General features: G+C 41.8%; 1 protein-coding gene across 7 annotated transcripts in view; it reads left to right on the plus strand.

Annotated features, from left to right (window-relative positions):
• Window positions 1-20,193, plus strand: part of LOC140726980 (CRACD-like protein) — a 197,991-nt gene extending 177,798 nt beyond the window's left edge. For all 7 annotated transcript variants that reach the window (XM_073044061.1, XM_073044056.1, XM_073044062.1 and 4 more), the window contains 3 exons: window positions 4,119-4,300; window positions 12,409-12,556; window positions 15,727-20,193. In XM_073044061.1, the coding sequence (XP_072900162.1) occupies window positions 4,119-4,300; window positions 12,409-12,556; window positions 15,727-15,890 (494 nt within the window). In that variant the 3' untranslated portion in view covers window positions 15,891-20,193. The remainder of the gene's footprint in view (window positions 1-4,118; window positions 4,301-12,408; window positions 12,557-15,726) is intronic.
• Window positions 20,194-20,492: the final 299 nt, after the last annotated feature.

The following is a 20,492-nucleotide window of genomic DNA, read 5'->3' on the forward strand; positions in this document are numbered from 1 at the left end:
ATGGTAAGACTCTTGGCAGTGTGGAGGATCAGAGGGATCTTGAGGTCCAAGACCATAGGACACTCAAAGCAGCTGTGCAGGTTGACTCTGTGGTTAAGAAGGTGTGTGCTGTATTGGCCTTCATCAATCGTGGGATTGAGTTTAAGAGCCGAGAGGTAATGTTGCAGCTATATAGGACCCTGGTCAGACCCCACTTGGAGTACTGAGCTCAGTTCTGGTTGCCTCACGACAGGAAGGATGTGGAAGCCATAGAAAGGGTGCAGAGGTGATTTACTAGGATGTTGCCTGGATTGGGGAGCATGCCTTATGAGAATAGGTTGAGTGAACTCGGCCTTTTCTCCTTGGAGCGATGGAGGATGAGAAGTGACCTGATAGAAGTGTACAAACTGATGAGAGGCATTGATCGTGTGGATAGTCAGAGGCTTTTCCCCCAGGGTGGAAATGGTTGCCACAAGAGGATACAGGTTTAAGGTGCTGGGGAGTGGATACAGAGGAGATGTCAGGGGTAAGGTTTTTACTCAGAGAGTGGTGAGTGCGTGGGATGGGCCGCTGGCAATGGCGGTGGAAGCGGCTACAACAGAGTCTTTTAAGAGGCTTTTGGATAGGTACATGGAGCTTAGAAAATTAGAGGGCTCTGGGTAAGCCTAGTAATTTCTAAGGTAGGGACATGTTCGGCACAACTTTGTGGGCCAAAGGGCCTGTATTGTGCTGTAGGTTTTCTATAAACATGGACAGAGTGGGCAGCCAGAGACATTTTCCCAGGTCAGCAATGGCTAGTGCGAGAAGGCATAATTTTAAGGTGATCGGAGAGAAGTATAGAGGGATGCCAGTGATAGGTTTTTATACAGAGAGTGTTAGGTGTATGCAGTGCACTGTGGAGGTGGGTACATTAGGGACTTTTAAGCGACTCTTAGATAGGCACATGGATGAAAAGAAAATAGAGTGCTATGCGGAAGAGAAACGTTAGATTATCTTGGACCAGGTTAAACTGGTCAGCACAATATTATGGGCTGAAGACCCTGTACTGTGCTGCACTGTTCTGTGTCATATGAGGTATATTAATACAGCTGTGATCTGGAAGTAGAATTTGTCCCTATTTGGTATTTCAGGTGAACCTGTTGCATGGACTTTCCATTAATTGCCACAAGGTAGAGCAACCCCATACTTAAACACTATGCAAATAATCTGATACCAACTAAAGTTGTTTTTGCTGAAATACCAGTTTAAGTTCCACCATCCTAGCTATAATTGTTAATAAAAATTTAGAAAAAATTACCTAGCCCCCAAATGTTTTAAAAGCTAGAAGGCATCTTCAAATACTTTGGCAGTGGAGTGGTGCAGACAGTAAAGCTGCAACTTCTCAGCTTCAGAAGCTGGGGTTCACTCCTGACCCCTGGTGCTGTCTGTGTGGAGTTTGCATGTTCCCCTTGTGACTGATTGCCTTCTCTGGTTTCCTCCCACCCCCCAAAAGCAGATGGATTGGTGGGTTAACCAGCCCCTACAAATTGCCACTGGGTGAGTTGGTGAGGAACCAGGAATGTTCTGTGAGCTGGAAATGGCCACTTTCTTTGTCATCAGTGAATATGAAATGATATATTGAATTATCATTGAAACATCCTTCAGGCTCACCAAATCCATAATATTGAAGGGTGGGGGGGGGGTGTGTGTGTGTAATTTTGGGCTCAGTTTCAAACTGTCTGCAGAGAATACAGCAAAATTTATTTCACCAGTTCAGTGTAATGTCAGAGAATGTATACAACCTGAAATCATTGCTCTTCGCAGACAGCTGCAAAACAGAGAAAAAACCCCCAAAGAATGAATGACAGAGAAATGTTAGAACCCCAAAGCCCTTCTCCCCCTTCCTTTACACAAGCAGCAACACTCCCCCAGCTTGTTCCAGCAAAAAAAGCATCAGGCCCCCCCCCCCCCACCATGCAAGCAATACTAAGCTCCCAGAGGCCATAATGTATGGTTCATCAAAAACTACTGTCCATCCCAATGCTTGGACATCAAAGCCAACATAAAAGCCAAAGAAAGGGCATATAATAGAGAAAAAATAGTGGGAAGTTAGTCAAAAATTAACAAAAGGCAACTAAAAAAGTTATTAAGGTAAAGGTAGAATACAAAAGTAAGCAGGCCAATAATATTAAAGGTGATACCAAAAGTTTCTTCAGATATATGAAGTGTAAAAGAAGCGAGAGTGGACATCTCAACAGGCCCTTTCTCTCTCTAACGAGGGAGAGGGGAAGATGCTGCTGCTGCTACAGTGAGAGGGGAGGCCAGCAACTCACTGTTTCGATGTTACAATCTGCAGCATCGCTTATTTTGAGTTCCCCCCTACTCGAGAATCAGCAGATTCTCTTCCACTGTCGAGGGAGAGAGAGCAATTGTTCGAGTGCAGAGGCATCTGACAACAGCGCCTAATGTTTCGATGTTTCAATCTCTCGTGACACTTCGATCTGTGACATCAGCGGCGAACTGGGTCGTCCTCAGGGCTGCACCCCCGAAGGCACACATCTTTCAGTCTGCTCCTGGAGATCCCAAAGCACAGGCTGTTCAGCAGGTTCCGAAGAGCGAGAACCCACCATCCGTGAAGAACGTAGCTCGAGCACAGCTGTAGATCTTTGGCTCCAACAGGACCTCAGTCACCTTGAAAAAGGGAAAAAAAAGACATGAGAAAAGAAGATTTAAACTGTTTTGCAGATAAATTCGAAGAAGTCACCCAGTTCTGCAAAAACCTCTGGTTCTTCCCATTCCCTTTAAAAACAAAAAACAGTTTATCTAAGACGATGGTTATTTTCATCGACATTTACTTAAAATCCAAGGAAATTCCCATTATCTCTGCTGTGCAACATAAAGCTAGGCAAATTATATTTTCTGGTCATTCAAGAAGGTTCTAGCTAATATGACCTTGATCGCAACTTTCTCACCTGTTCCTCAAAGGTATTCACTCCCCAGTAGTCTAACAGCCTTGTACTCACTCAACGACTTGGTCGCTACAACACCCAGGGCTAGAGAGTTTAAAGTGACGCTCAGAGTCGAAACTACTACATTCATGAAAGGAATGAACTTTTTTTAGGCTAATCCTGTCTATTTCTAGACCATGAGGCTATCAGACATAGGAGCAGAATTCAGCCATTCAGCCCACTGAGTCTGCTCTGCCGTTCCATCATGGCTGATTTATTATCCCTCTCAATCCTATTCTTATCCCTTCTCCCCGTAACCTTTGACGCCCTAATTAATTAAAAACCTATCAACCTTTGCTTTAAATTCACAGATTCACTACCCTCTGGCTAAAGAAATTCACCCTCATCTCTGTTCTATATGGATGTCCCTCCATTCTGAATCTGTGTCCCTCTGGTCCTAGACTCCTCCACTATAAAAACCCTGTTCGCATCCGCTCTATCTAGGTCTTTCAGTATTTAATAGTTAAAAGGAGAACCATCCTCTCAGCATCTATCCTGTCGATATCTCTTAGGGTCTTGTATGTTTCAATTAGGCCACCTCGTTCTTTGCTAATCTCCAGGGAGCTTGGACAGAATCTGCTTCGCTGTTCCATGGAAACCAACACTTTGTCTGGGGAATCAACCTAATGAACAAAGAAGCACTGAGACAAATTAATTAAAAATTAATCAAGCGTACTTTGGAATTAATATATCAAAGATCTGTTCTAATTAAGCGTTTCCTCATCTCGTGAGATGTCGTCCTTTGTTCATTGGGTGAATAGTGCATTGGGAATCTGTGCAAGTTGTTGAGAGCTGGGCAGCACAGTAGCATGATGGTTATCGTAATGGTACTACTGCGTCAGCAGTAAGATCAGAGTTCGACCTGCTGTCTAGAAGGAGTTTGCACATTCTCCCCTGGCCTGGTAGATTTCCTCCTTGTGCTCTGGTGTCACCCCACATTTCAAAATGTGTACAGATTAGGGTTAGTGATTTCAGGGCATGTTATATTGGCACTAGTAGCTTGGCAACACTTGCGACTTCCCGGCATAGTCCTCGCCGATTTGATTTGACGCTAACAACACGTTTCGCTACATTTTTCAATGAGTATGTGACAAGTAAAGCTTTAAAGATCTTAATAATTAAATATTGATTTTTATCATCTCCTTTCTGCAGACAAAGGGCAACCTTTCAACAAAGATAATGGATCATCTGTTGAGGACTCCACTGTGCCAGCTTGGGTGACTATGGCAAGACAAAAGCAGAAGGGTTACCAAGAACAATATATTGGCAAAGAAGCTAAAACGCCAGCCAAAGAAGTCAAAGCTGATACCGAGAAGCAACAAGAGAGTGATAAGGTAACATTGTACCATGTTGCCTTCGTGCTCAGTCCCATTTCATATCCTGTGTTATGTATTGATCGTAATTACATCTTGCAAAAAGCCAGATTTCCAAATTGTCCTCTTATTTCCTGTAATAACATGAGATTCTGCAGATACTGGAAATCTTGAGGGACACACACTAAACTCTGGAGGAAATCAGCAGATCAAGCAGCATCTATGAGGAGGAATAAGTATTCAACATTTTGGGCTGAGACATTTGACTTCTGATGAAAAGTCTTGGACTGAAACGTCGACTGTTTATTTCCCATCATAGATGCTGCCTTACTGCTTAGTTCCTCCAGCACTTTGTATGTGTTGCTCATTCAATAAGTGACCTGTAACCTTGAATTTAGGGTATAGCTTTGATCTGTTCTGAGTTTGTTTTATGTTTAGGTAAAATACCTTTCACATATTTAAAGCAAACTGTCACTTTGGTTTAGATTTGCCTTTTATATGCAGCAAAACATCCCAACGTGGTTAGAAGAATGGTGTGCTAAAAGGTTGATACTGAGCTGCAGATGAAACTTTAGGACAGATGATCAAAAACTTTGGTTAAAGAAACTGGGTTCGAAGGAGGTGGTAAGTCAGAGAGGCTTAGGGAGCAAGTTTCACACATTAAGGTTGTGGCTGTTGTGTGTACAACAAAGCAGTGAATGAATATAAATAAGAATTGTACAAAATCCAAGAATTTGATACCTGATGTTCAGATTTAACACTGATAATCTTATAAGTGTAAAATTATGGTCAGCTTCTATATTACAGCAGAATCTTAAATAGATTTCTATTCCAATATAAATGAAGAATCATTCATTGTAATTGTTGTTTAAAAACAAACACTTTTAAAATCTTTAAAGCAATTAATTTGGAGATTATTTGGTAGCCAATAGTTGATTCTATTTTAATCTTACACTCAGGAAAATATTTGGTATGAAATATTCTATCCCAGTGAAGTGTGAATCCAAAGTGTGGTCTTTGGTCTCTAGATGGGTGAACCACATAACGAACTCTTTGCACCCAAAGAACTTCAGGGTTAGATTGATCTTAGTGCGGGTTAAAAGGTTGGCACAGCATTATGGGCCGAAGGGACTGTGTTGTAACGTTCTATGTAATTTGCTTCTCTGACATCTGCCAGTGATGAATAAACCTGAACTAAACAGAAGCCCTGATTGTAGGAACAAGACACAATTGCTTTCTCGTTGATTTGATTGCACTAACCTCACTTTTGCCATCACTTTAAACTGAAGGAGATGCTTCTCTCATAATGGACAGCTCAGTTTTGCAGCAAAGAAATACTTCAGTGAGAAAGAGGAGGGGGAAAAAATGGCTGTCAAAAAGGAGCAAATTGGATCTTGTACATGCAGGAGTTCCTCTCAAACACAGGGAAATTATTAATGCCTAACAGGTTCTGACATGCTGAATTTTATAAACAGTACAATTTTTATGATTTAATTTTCACTTCGGAATGACAAGCTTCTTGTAAGTGACAAGGTGTAAATGCTCCTGATTTCCAGGAGTACATGTCAATCTACAGTGAAGGATCACTGCTGCAGCAAACACAATGAAGAGAACATGATGATAATCTTTTGAGGGAAGTCCCATCCTTTTTGAGGAAACTCCCAACACTTTGAGGAACATCTCCTCCAAATGAGGAAAGCTAATCTTGTGAACTTGACCCTGTTTGGGATGTGGTCCTTATTTTGCAGTTTGTGAAATACACTGGTCTCCTGTAGACTGTGAATCTTACTACAGCACAACAAATAGAACATAAAAATGGGAAAATTAAGTTATGGATTCAGTTCACCATTTACCTGCTGTCAAGTCTAGGGTGGGGGCAATCGGCAAATGAGGCCAAACTGTTCAAGATCAAAGGACTGAGGAAGCTTTTTCACAGGTTTGCTATCCCAACGTAAGGTCATTTGTCCTTGCTAATAGCAATAACTTTAAGCCATACATTCAGATAGTAATTATTAAAAGTATTTACAATTGTTCTATAACACTATATACAATTGGTTTAACCAGGACTTAAAATTGTTTACACTTAATTTTCATAATTAAGGGGGTCCAGTATCCTTGTGGGCAGGTTGAGTGGAGTTGCTGGGTGGGTTTAAATTAAATAGGCAGGGGTATGGGAACTGGAGTGATAGTGCTGGAGATGAGGTAGTTGGGTTACAAACAATATGCAGTGAGGTTGATAACAGGGCAAATAGCATGAGCTGCAATTTAAAGGTGGACAAAATCAAAAAGGGTGAATATAGGACTGAAGGTGTTAATATTTGAATGTGCTCAATATATGGAATAAGATAGATGAACTTGTTAGCACTGTTATGTATATTGGCATATATGATGTTGTCTGCATCACTGAATCATGGCTGGAAGAAGATGATAGCTGGGAGCTTAATGTCCAAGGATACACGTTGTTTTGAAAGAACAGGCAGGAAGGCAGAAGGGATACCATTGCTCTGTTGGTAAAAAAAAAATTAGATTAAATTTTTAGAAAAAGGTGACATAGGGTCAGAAGGTATTGAATCATTGTGGATAGATCTAAGGAACTGCAAGGGTAAAAAGACCTAGATGGGATTTATATACAGACCCACAAACAGTAGTAAGGATGTGGTCTACAAATTACAATGGGAGATAGCAGATGTATGCCAAAAGGGCAATGTTACAGTGGGGGATTTCAGCTTGCGGATTGATTGGGAAAATCAGATTGGTGCTGGATTCCAAGAGGGAGAATTTCTACAGTGCCTGTGAGATGGATTTTCAGAGCAGCTCGTGGTTGAGCCCAGAAGGGGGGGGTCAGCTATTCTGGATTGGATGCTGTGCAATGAACCGGAATTGATTAGAGAGCTTAAGGTAAAAGAACTCTTAGGGGCATGTGATCATAACATAATCGAATTCACACCAAAATTTAGAAGGAAAAGCTAAAGTCAGATGTATCAGTATTACAGTGTAGTAAAGGGAATTACAGAAACCTGAGAGAATAGTTGGTAGGAATTGATTGGGAAAGCAACACTGCCAGGGATGACGGCAGAGCAGCAATGGCTGGAATTTCTGGAAGCAGTTCGGAAGGCACAGGATATATAGATCCCAATAGGAAGAAGTATTCTAAAGGCAAGATGACACAACCGTCTCTAATGAGAAGTCAAAGCCAACATAAAAGCCAAAGAAAGGGCATATAATAGAGAAAAAATAGTGGGAAGTTAGTCAAAAATTAACAAAAGGCAACTAAAAAAGTTATTAAGAAGATAAAGGTAGAATATAAAAGTAAGCTAGCCAATAATATTAAAGGTGATACCAAAAGTTTCTTCAGATATATAAAGTGTAAAAGAAGTGAGAGTGGATATAGGACTGCTGCAAAATAATGCTGGAGAGGTAGTAATGGAGGACAAGGAAATGGCAGATGAACTGGTATAAGTATTTTGCATCAGTTTTCACTGTGGAAGATACTAACAGTATGGTGTAAGTTCCAGGTGTCAGGGGTCATGAAGTGTGTCAAGTTACCATTACTAGGGAGAAGGTTCTTTGGAATCTGTAAGATCTGAAGATAGATAAGTTGACGTGGACCAGATGGTGTACACCCCAGAGTTCTGAAAGAGGTGGCTGAAGAGATTCTGGAGGCATTAGTAATGATCTTTCAAGAATCAGTAGATTCTGGAATGGCTCTGGAAGACCGGAAAATTGCAAATATCACTCCACTTTTTAAGGAGGGAAAGAGGCAGAAGAAAGGGAACTATAGGCCAGTCAGTCTGACCTCAGTGGTTGGGAAGTTCTTGGAGTCGATTATTAAGGATGTGGTTTCAGAATACTTGGAAACACATGATAAAATAGGTCATAGTCAGCATAACTTCTTCAAGGGAAAATGTTGCCTGACAAATCTGTTGGAATTCTTTGAAGAAATTACAAGCAGGACAGACAAAGGAGAATCGGTTAATATTGTGTATTTGGATTTTCAGAAGGCCTTTGACAAGGTGCCACACATGAGGCTGCTTAACAACCTACAAGCCCATGGAATTACAGGAATGATTCTAGTATAGCTAAACCAGTGGCTGATGGGCAGGAGGCAAAGGAGCCTTTTCTGGTTGGCTGCTGGTGGCTAGTGATGTTCCACAGGGGTCTATATTGGGACCGATTCTTTTAACATTAAATGTCATTGAATTGGATGATGGATTTGATGGTTTTGTTGCAAGGTTTACAGACGATGAAAAGATAGGTGGGGGGCAAGTAGTTTTGCGGAAGTAAAGTGGCTACAGACTGACTTAAACAGATTGAGAGAATGGGATGGAATACAGTGTTGGGAAGTGTACGTGCACTTTGGTAGAAGAAATGAAAGGATTGACTATTTTCTAAATGGAGAGAAAATGCAAAAAACTGAGGTGCAAAAGGACTTGGGAATACATGAATAGGATTCCCTGAAGGTTAATTTGCAGGTTGAGTCTGTGGTGAGGAAGGCAAATGCAATGTTAGCATTCATTTCAAGAGGACTAGAATATAAAAGTAAGGATGTAATGTTGAGACTTTATAAAGCACTGGTGAGGACAATTGTGAGCAGCTTTGGGCCCCTTGGAAAGGATGCGCTGAAACTGGAGAGGGTTCAAAGTGGGTTCATGAAAATGATTCCAGAATTGAACGGCTTGTCATGTGAAGAGCGTTTGATAGCTCTAGGTCTGAATTCACTGGAATTCAGAAGAATGAGGGCTGACCTCATTGAAACCTATCGAATGTTGAAAGGCCTTGAGAGAGTGAATGTTTCCTTTGGTGGGAGAGTCTAAGACCAGAGCGCACAGCCTTAGGATAGAGAGGCATCCTTTTAGAGTGGAGATGAGGAAGAATTTCTTTAGCCAGAGAGTGGTGAATCTGTGGAATTCAGTGCAGCAGGCAGCTGTGGAGGCAAAGTCTGTATGTTTACTTAAGGCAGAGGTTGATAGATTCTCGATTGATCAGGGCATGAAGGAATGCAGGGAGAAGGCAGGAAAATGGGACTGAGAGGAAAATTGGATCAACCATGATGAAATTGTGGAGCAGACTCGATGGGCCAAATGGCCTACTTCTTCTCCTATATCCTATGCTCTAATTAGAATGAACTCTTGCCCTTAAAAATTAGCTTGCTGTGGCCTTGCACCTCATTGACCACTGCAGCTGCATTTTCTCTGTAACTGTAACCCTCCATTCTGCATTGTTATTGCTTATCCCTTGTATTACCTCAGCTTACTGATGTGCCAAAATGATCAGCATAGAAGTAATGTAAAAGAAAGATTTACATTATACCTTTATACATGGGACAATAATATTAACTGGCCTACCAAGCTGTCAGTCTGCCGGCAACTCAAATGTAGGATTTGTGCAATGTCTTAATTTCCTCAACATTAATCATTGTCACACAGTTTTGTAACTGAGTCCTGGATTGTGTTTGCTCTCCATTTATCTCCCAGTCTTTGCAATTTATTTCCAAACCATTCCGGTTGTCCATAAGGACTTTTGTTCACAGAAAACATCTGTTGAACTGCTACTAATCAATAATCCAGGAAGCAGCCTGTCACTATTGATCCTTGCCAATTCTGATCATTGCACCTTGCAAACCATCCTATCTGGATGCATCGCAACTTAGTATCACAACTGCACTGTCTGTGACTACAAGAAACTGCAGATAGTTGTGGACACAGCTCAGCATATTATCACACCATGGACTCTTTCTGCATCTCTCATTGCCTCTATAAAGCAGCCAGCATCATCAAAGACCCCACCTGTCTCAGACATCCTCTCTTCCACTGGACATAAGATGCAAAAGCCTGAAAGCAGACTCAAGAGAACTGTTGTAAGAATATTGAAAGGCTCCCTAGCACGATAAGATGGACTCTTGACTTCACAATTCCTTGTGCTTTCGAAGAGGAGTTGAGGACAGTGTCGATCAACTATGATCACCTTGAATGGTGAGGCAGGCTGGAAGGGTCTGGTGGGCGACTCCTGCTCTGATCTTCCTGCATTTCAGATTCTCCTGTCATCTCCCATTACTGCGATTCAGTGCATAAGGAAGTCTCGTGTGCTCAGATGACAAACAGAACAAAAAAGATCTTTGCACAGTAATCCATTGCAGGTGTGACTTATAGAAGGCCATTGTGAGAGCGAAAGACAATTCCAAGTGAATCTAGAAATAAAATTGGATGCAGGACAGCTAAGGCAGGGATTGCATGTCATTACTTCCTACAAGGTGAAACCTAACAGCGTAAATGACAGTGATCCTTCACTCACCGACAGGTTCAATGCCTTTTGTGCACACTTCAAAAGGCAGAATAGCACTACACCAGAACAACTTCCCGCAGAACCTGGTGACCCTGTGATCTCTGTTTTGGACACTGATGTCCGAATACCCTTTAAGAGGATGATCCTTGTGCCAACAAGCTGGCTGCAGTGTCAAGGACATCTTCACTCTCTCGCTGCAGCAGTCAATGGTTCCCACCAGCTTCAAAAGGGCAACAGTTATCCCAGTGCCCAAGAAGAGCAGTGTGAGCTGCCTCAATGACTATCTCCTGGTAGCACTCAGATCTATTTTAATCAAGTACTTAGAGAGGTTGATTATAACTAGAATTAGTTTGTGCCTGAGCGAGGACCTGGATCCACAGCAATTTGTTTACCACCACAACAGATCTAAAGCAAACATAATCTCACTTGTTGCCCACTTGGCTTTGGAACTGCTACAGTATGTGTGGAGCTGATTAAGAAGTTCCCCCTCAAGTTTCCCATAAGCACACCTTTCACCCTTAATCATGACCCCCTATACCTCTAGTCTCACCAAACTTCAGTGAAAAAAGCCTGCTTGCATTTACCCAGTCTATACCCTTCGTGATTTTGCATGCCTTTATCAAATTTCCTCTCAATCTCCTACGCTCCAGGAATAATAATGTTCTAACTTATTCAACCTTTAATATACATTGTCACCCACCTCTATGTTCACCTCCATCATTCCCTCGACTTCAGAACCTGGGCCTCTGTACCTCCTTCTGCAACTAGATCCTCGACTTCATTACCAGGAGATCACGGTCAATGTGGCTCCGTAATAGTATCTCCTCCTCACTATCAACAGATGCCCTGACATCCCTGTTCTTGGGGGCATGAGGTGCAGAGGAGTGAGATAGATTGGCTGTCTGGGTGGTGTACAGTAACAACCTTGCACTCAACATCGGTAAGAGTCAGGAACTGATTGTGGATTTCAAGGTAGAGAAATCAGGCGAACACATTGAGGAACCAGCAGTGGAAAGAGTGAGCAGTTTCAAGCTCCTGCATGTTAGCATCTCAGAGGATCTATCCTGGGCCCAACACACCGACGCAATCACAAAGAAGGCACATAGGTGGCTCTACTTCATTAAGAGTTTGAAGTTATTTGGTATGTCACCACATGCAAATTTCTATAGATGTAGGTTGGGGAGCATTCTGACTGTTGTATCACAGCCTGGTATGGAGACTCCAATGCCTAGAATTGCAAGAGGCTCATGAGAACAGAACTCCCTAATATTGAAGACATCTTCAAGAGTGAGTGCCTCAAGAAGGGACTATTACCATCAGGACATGTCCTCTGGTTTCTAGGGAGAAATACTGGAGCCTGAAGAGTGACACTCAACGACTTAGGAAGAACTTCTTCCCCTCTGCCGTCAGATTTTTGAACGCTACCTTGTCCTTCCTTTGCACTATTATTTAATTTTCTAATTAATAGATTTTATGTCTTTGCACTACACCGCTGCTGCAAAGCAATAAATTCCATGTCATGTATCAGGATAATAAATCTGATTGTGAAAAATCAGAATTATATTGCCAAAGAAGCATTCAATTTACTACTTCTGCATTTCTTTGAGTTGAAGATGGTATTAAGTCACACGATTAGTCAGTTCTAGCACATTGATATATTATTACAGCTAAAATCATAAAGGTGGTATTTGTTTACTACAATCTTGAAATTTTCATTAGTAATAGTGATGTTGCCTTTATTGGCCTTATACTGGAATGCATTCCTTTCATGCTTAGCATGTACAGCGATGTTGCCTTGCAAAATTGTAAACTGTATTTGCAAATTACACTATTCTTTTTCTTCTCAGGATGCCACGAATGCACCCATTGAATCTGAAAGCACTCACCCTAAGTCATCGACCATTAGCAAGCCTACCCAAGACTACAGATTGGAAATAAAGGCATCTGTGTCAGAACCTCAGAAGAAAACTTCTCCTAAAACCAGTCCTGTGACAGGTATGAACAAAGGCAACAACTTTTTTGTTCGTTTGGTACATTAACTGTAGAAATTTCCATCAAGGAACTTCTTCTATAAGCAGAGGTAGGTGACAATGTATATTAAAGGTTGAATAAGTTAGAACATTATTATTCCTGGAACGTAGGAGATTGAGAGGAAATTTGATAAAGGCATGCAAAATCACGAGGGGTATAGTGGGTAAATGCAAGCAGGCTTTTTTCACTGAAGTCTGGTGAGACTAGAGGTATAGGGGTCATGATTAAGGGTGAAAGGTGTGCTTATGGGAAACTTGAGGGGGAACTTCTTCACTCAGAGGGTGGTGAGAGTGTTGAACAGGCTGCCAGCTGAAGTGGGGGATGAGAGTTTGATTTCAACATTTAAGAGAAGTTTGGATAGGTACATGGATGGGAGGGGTATGGAGGGCTATGGTCCAGGTGCAGGCCGATGGGACTAGATGAATTAATAGTTTGGCTCAGACTAAATGGGCCACGCGGTGTGTTTCTGTGTCATGGTGCTCCATGACTCTGTGAAATACGAAGGGATAAGCAAATGTCTGGTTAAAGAGTTGGTTCTTTGGGTCTTAAAGGGAGGGAAAGAAGATGGAGGTTAGGGAACGATTAGGACCCAAGCAGCAGAAACTTCTGTTCTCAATAAAGTGAAGACTAGAACATAGGAACAGGCCCTTTGTCCCACAGTATAGTGCTGAACTAATTAACCCAGTAATTAAATGCTTAACTTCTGCTTATGCAATATTCCTCACAATCCCGTCATTCTTTACCTATTCATGCATGCAATGTATTTAGCCAGAGGGTGGTGAATCTGAGGAATTCATTGCTATAATGGGTGTGGAGGCCAAGTCACTGGGTATATTTAAAGCAGAGGTTGATAGGTTCCTGGTTAGCAAAGATGTTAGAGGTTACATGGAAGAAGGCAAGAGAATGGGGTTGAGACGGATAATAAATCAACCTTGATGGAATGGTAGATCAGATGAGATGGGCTGAATGGCCTAATTCTGTTCCTATGTATTATGTTACTATCTGAGAGCCTTTTAAATTCTCTCTTATTTGCCTCCACCACCACTATCCCAATTGTACATTCCAGACACCCACCTCTCTCTGTGTTTATTAAAAAAAACCCAATTTGCCAGCATATCTCCTTTGAACTTAACCCTCTCACTTGAAATCCATGCCTTCTGGCATTAGACAGTCAAACCCTTAGAAAAAGATTACGTACACAACGCTGGAAGAACTCAGCAGGCCAGGCAGCATCCGTGAGAAAAGAGTAGCCAACGTTTCGGACCGAGACCCTTCATCAGGAATGGGGGGGAAGAGAGGGCCAAAGCCCAGTAATAGAGATAGGGGAGGGGGTAGGGCCTAGAGGTGCCAGGTGGAAAACCAATCAGAGGAAAGATAAAGGGGGGAGGGGGAGGGGATAAGCATGAAAGAACTGTAGAGATAAAGAAGCAGAAAGTTGAAAGGGGAGAGAGGCAGAGAGGGACCTGGGATAGGGGGAGGGGGAGGGAATTACCGGAAATGGGAGAATTCAATGATCATACCACCAAGCTGGAGGCTACCCAGATGGTAGATGAGGTGTTGCTCCTCCAACCTGAGTTTGGCCTCATCATGGCAGTAGAGGAGGCCATGTATGGACATCTCTAGATGGGAATGAGAGGCAGAGTTGAAGTGGGTGGCAACCGGGAGGTCCTGTCTATTGTGATGGACGGAGCGTAGGTGCTCGACGAAGCGGTCCCCCAATCTGCATTGGGTCTCGCCGATGTAGAGGAGGCCGCACCGGGAGCACGACTCCAGCAGACTCGCAGGTGAAGTGTTGCCTCACCTGGAAGGACTGTCTGGGGCCCGGAATGGTGGTAAGGGGGGAGGTGTGGGGACAGGTGTAGCATTTGCGCTTGCAGGGATAAGTGCCAGTTGGGAGTTCTGTGGGGAGGGACGTGTGGACCAGGTAGTCACGGAGGGAACGATCCCCGGGAAAAGCTGAGAGGGATGGGGGGGAAAATGTGCTTGATGGTGGGGTCCTGTTGAAGGTGGCGGAAATTGCGGAGGATAATATGCTGGATCCACAGCATCTGCAGTTGATCTTTGATTCACAGCATCTGCAGTTGTATTTTTGTCCTTAGAAAAAGATACCGGCTGTCTATTCCATCAAAGGTTAAGTATTGCCTGTTGTGCATCAAGGAGTCAGTGTAATTCAATGAGAGCAGTTCTCCAGCAGATGTTGTATTGCAGGCAAATAGGATTAGCTCAGATGTCTAATTTTTCACCTCCTACAGCCCAGACACCAATTGCGGAGCATTCTGCCTCACCAGCAGGCAGACCTGGGACTTGTCCTAGTCCAGCAACTAACACAGCAAACTGTAGAAAGCTATAACATACTGACTCCTCTGTGCAAACTCCTGGCAAATGCACTGTCCCCTTCCTATTCTCGAGCGATTCTTGAAATTATCTGCTGATTTGAGATGGGGACCAATCTGTTAGCTTGTACAACCGACATAATGTAGCAGTATGGTAGTTTGAAGTGGCCAGCATCCAAATGACCTCACCCAAAAATAATATATAATAGGACTTGTAACATTAATTTTCTGTCTCTTCCCACCTTTAGCACAATTTATTGAGCAGATGACTGGAGATTGACTTTGCAGTAAACAGCCCCTTTTAAGCCTGTAGCAAGTAGCACTGGAACATAAGTGTAGAACTAATTAAGAAGGACTGTGACAGCTTAATTAAAGGGGTGCTGTATTTAAAGTAGAAAAAAATAATTAAACTGAGCAATGTTTTGATAATAGAAATCATAGTTCAAAGTATATTTTGATTATGACTATTAATTGCTAATTATAAAATTTATTTAAAGCCCAAATAGGACAATATTTGTATGCAGAGGAAGGAAATTGATTTTTGGCTGGTAATTATTTTGATAGATATTTAAAATAACATTATTTACATAACTTTCTGTTCATATCCATACCCCACATGACAAACAGCCCCGTGTGTCAAAGCAATTTACTTTTTCATGAGGTGTTTCAAAATGTTTCTCACAGATGAGACCAGGCACTGTAAAATTGCAAGTCTAATTTAATTAGTGTAATATGTGAATTCCATTTCTTCCCACATGCATGTGAGTATTTTTTTTAAAAAGCGTCTTCTTTTTCCTATAGTAAACAAACATTCACCGGCAATGACACAGAACACTAGTGACAAGGATGGAAGAGATCAACACAGCAAAGATAAAGTTTCCCCTTCCTCCAACCAGCCATCGTGGATGGAACTGGCTAAGAAGAAGGCAAAAGCTTGGAGTGATATGCCACAAATCATCAAGTAGCCTGCCACACGAAACCTCTAAATTATACATGGAAACTTATTAGCTACTGGCTATTGGGTATGCATTAGTTTGTCTGCTGTGTTGATTGATGGAAAGGTAGAATCCCATGTTGACAAACTGTAGATGGTCCTTAACATTCTGGCTTCTTTTTAAGAACAAAACTAGGTTTTCTTTAGTCTTCTACATCTAGCATAATATGACACTGGGCTCTTGTAAGGATAGAGATATGGAGGCCTGTCTGATTTGACTACACGTTCCAGAAGGGATGATCCAGCGACCAAGTAACCATCTCCTGTCTTGTGCAGGATGTTACCGCGTATAAAAACATATGTGGACCTTATGCCTCCCAGCTGATCGCTATACTTAGAGAATTAGTCTCATTATTTTCTTGCTGAATTTGTTTGATGTACAGGAGATGATGTGAGATGAACAAAATGGGGCAAGACAAAAAGATTTGGAGCTGTTCCTTTTATCAAAAACACTTTAAAAGTCTGAGTTCAAGTGATCCACAAATGTCTTGATGTCTTCTAAAGCGTTCTCTCACATTTAAAAGAATGAGTGTTTTGGATCAGGTGTGTAAAAACAAAATATATTTCTAAGCTTTTTAAGTTTTGCTAATTCTCTGTAATGATTTGTCATTCTGTATTACAGTTCCACTCCTTAAAAAAGCAAAACAATATCAAGATGTGGGAAAGGTGTGTAGATACTTTATCTGGTTAGTGATGGTTGTATTTGTATTTGGGTTTTTGCAGAGTCTCACTTTTTTTTTTACCAGTTGTTATTTTTACTTCAGAGTGCACAGGTTACCCTGTGGTGTGTTCCAGGCCTGGGATTCAGATTGACATGGGACAGATGTGTTGCTTGCTTCAATAATCAACAAATTGGGTGATTTTAATTGATTAAAGCTGACATTAAAATCATGTCAGCTTCTCCCAGCTGAAGTGAGTAAGAAGCAGATATTTGGCTGTACGAATCGGCTGGACAATCAGTAGCTTGGAATAGGGGATTAAGTGAACAATGCAAGGCCTAGATCGCCATCTGCCCCATTCTTTTACTAATACAGGAGTCACTGACTGCATCGCAGCCAGTTGGCCCATAATGGACCCAGACACATGCAAATAAACCCCCAGATATGGAAAGCTTTGGGAGCCTTGGGTCCAAAGGCACTACTTGCCCATCGATGCTGCACCTACCTGCTGATAAGGCATCCATTTAACATGTCTACTGACTTACTGTGTGCACTTTCAGCTGAAGTACAGTGTTACTCCCTGGCTTAAAGAGAGCTTTCACATATATCCAAAAATATTAACCACAATGGATGCACCCATTTACACGAGGAAATTGTATAAGATATTTTCAAGAATTTCGTCTCATTGCGTAAAGAATTATATTGCCTCAGTCTGTGTTTAAATATTTGTAGGAATGCAATTGCACTATAAGTCTTATCCTTCTAATTGTTTACCATATACATAGGGAGTGCGAACTTTAGTATGTAAATATATACCTGCCAAATTATTTTGTTAAATTGCCAGAAGTTATCTTTCACTGTGATACAGGTATGTTTAGTACAACAACGTAAATATTTTGGATGAATCATCAAGGACTTGTAATTCAAAAACCAAGTGCTAAAACCATGTATCTTTCATTCGTAGATTCCGATCATGCATGTACTAAAACTGTAATAGTCCTACTGAATATACACCACCACTTAAAACACAATGTTAAACTGTTTACATAGTAACAATGCAAAAAATAAGCAGTGAAACTTCTGTTTTGTTGATCATAAGTTATTCAGTGTAATATCTTTTGTTCTCTCAATATCTCTGCAAGCTTACATTTGCTCTTCCCATCTGCATGGTTACTGGTGATGTAATAATTTATGTCTCAATACATATTTGTATGTATGTACAGGTACCTGTGTATATATTTAGAGTACTGTGTGTAGCATCATGCACACTCTGTGATTTCATCGCCGCGCCATGTAACTTGTATTTCATGGACAAGTGAATTCTGTCGGTAATGTAAATTGCTGAGAAGTGTAAATACTCAGAACACTCTCTAGGAACGTGGTGCCCTACTGCTGATTCAATTTTCTAAGTAAAGAGCCAGGATTCTACTTAGTGAACGCCTACATGAGTAAAGAGGTTACAGTATGAAAAATACCCACCTTTTCTTCCCCACCAGAGAGGAGAACAGCGTTAAAACTTGTGGCAGCATTTTAATGTTGGATAGAAATTACAAAACTGATAAAGGCTGACCGATCCAATGTTTTTAAAGAAAAAATATATTAGCGCTTGCTTTACCGTTCTCTCAGTGACTTAGCACGGAACAAGTAGGCCAATGGTGGAACAACGCTGAGTTGATTTAGGATGTCATAAAGCGGTGGGAGGGAGATTTGGTACCCTACTCCTTTTTATTCCTGTGTGCAATAGGCTATTGGCAGGGTGAAGCTAAATACCCCTGTAAGATCAGGAAACAATGAACTCCTCCTCAGACTGGTCTTTCATTATCCAGATGAGCAGTGCACAGAGCCTCAGTACAGAAGCACACTGTGAACTCCTAACCACATTGACGCATGACCCAGAGCGATTTTGGGAAAATAGCAGGGAGGATTTTCCTGTTTCAGGATAGTACTCTGGAAATAAACAGGCATCCATAGGTGTACGATGCAGACTGCTGAAAACCATTTTAGTTATAGGCCTCCCGTAATAAATGGAAATCATCCAGGGACTGCTCGTGAATGGCCATATGCACTTAGCTTTGCATGCTGGGCCCTTGTACGGTGCATACGTGGAAAATAACTGGTTTTTACAGCAGTGTATCTGGGTTGGGAGGAGTTGGGGGAGGGGGGAGTTGGGAAGAATGGGTAAGAGTCAATTCAGAGAATTGGAGCCTCAGCATGTGATCAGGAAGTTGTGACTCAGGGATTGGGGAGCAATGCTTTGTGGGCCAGAGGCCGGGGTTTAAGAAATGGGAGGAGGTTGAAGATTAGTCAATCTTGGGTGATGTACTGTGATGGGTGACAGCGGTATAGACTAGGACTTAAGAAGAATTCTCATTGTTTAGGTCCCAGCAGTAGCAGGGAGCCTTCTCAGGGGAACGCCCCTATAAATGGTGCAACTGCAGATCTAGCAGCTCTATGTGGCCCAAAACTGGGCGTGGCATTGTGATCCAAGAGTTTCTTGGGGAATGATTTTATAATGTGTGCTTCTGACAAGGGAAGTATATTATCACACGAGTGATTCATGACTGGAAGTGACTGGTCTAATCTCCAGAGTGAGACAATTTGACCTGGAATTGATGTAATTGCATTCCACTGTGGAAAGATATCAACTTCCACACGGTTGATAGAAGCCTGAACTAGGCCTGAATGTCTTTGAAACAAAGTACAGGCGCATACCTGATGAGGGACTGCAAAATTAAGGATGCCAAACACAAGGAGATCTGCAGATGCTGGAAATCCAGAGCAACGTACACAAAATGCTGGAGGAACTCGGTAGGTCAGGCAGCATCTAACCCTGGGTTTGATTTTCTTGCTATGCCCAACTCCCAGCTCCCTTCAGATGAATGGTCTCGGCACGAAACTTCGTCTTTTCCATCGCTGCTGCCCGGCCTGCTGAGTTCTTCCAGCATTTTACGTGTGTAAAGTTATGGATGAGCTGTGACCTTGTCAGAGATCTAACATTCCAGAAAATGTTGCCCTCGATCTCCCTGCCTGCTAGTTTAACAAAGGACTTAACTTGTTCTAAACAGAGAGGGTTGATGCTTGGAGAATACGTGGGCTCCATAAAGCAATTTCCCTGTTAGATCACTATATACCTGAGAAAACGTTCTGCAGAACAATGTGAGCCATTTAACTCTGAGGCATTCTTATAGTGGGGATGGTTACATGTAGTTCCAACTAACGTTAAAATGTACACTGCATTCCATGCCAGTTAATCCATTTGGGAATTAGAGATTACTCAGTGGTGTCCCACTGTATTTGTTCGAAAATCCTGTAATAACAAACCTGGGAAATGCTATGAGATTTGTGAATCAATGCCTTGATAGGGGTTCGTGCTGTGTATGCTTAATGTTTTTAAAACCACATAACTTTGCCAATTAGATGTCAGTGAAGCTGTTATGGCTTAAAGATCTCCAGTCAACTGGACACCTAACATCACTGTGTTCTGCACTTGACTGTTAAACAGCTTTGCCTTTGTGTTGCTAAATTTACACTACCTCTCCTTACTTTTATATTGCTAGAACTTCCTACTTGTTAAATCATGATGGAAATTAAAGGACTATTTTTTACTAATCTAAAGTTGGCAGTCTTTGTAATGAAACCAGCGATTTATAATTTTTTTACGCTTATCTGTGTCTGGATGGTATCTCAGCCTAACTTTCACTGTTGCTGCGTTTTCAAAAAATGCAGTGATGGGCGTCTGATAAATTTCCGAACTTCATTGTGATACTGGTTTTCAGTGGAACTTCATGGTGGTGTTGACACAATTATACCATTATCCACCTAACGTTAAAAACACCAGCTGTACAATCGGACTTCAAAGTTATCCATCCAAACATTAAGTGTCTTTGGATAGCGAACGTAGTTATCCGCTCGCG

Source organism: Hemitrygon akajei, chromosome 4 (genome assembly GCF_048418815.1).
Source record: "Hemitrygon akajei chromosome 4, sHemAka1.3, whole genome shotgun sequence".
NCBI lineage: Eukaryota > Metazoa > Chordata > Chondrichthyes > Myliobatiformes > Dasyatidae > Hemitrygon > Hemitrygon akajei.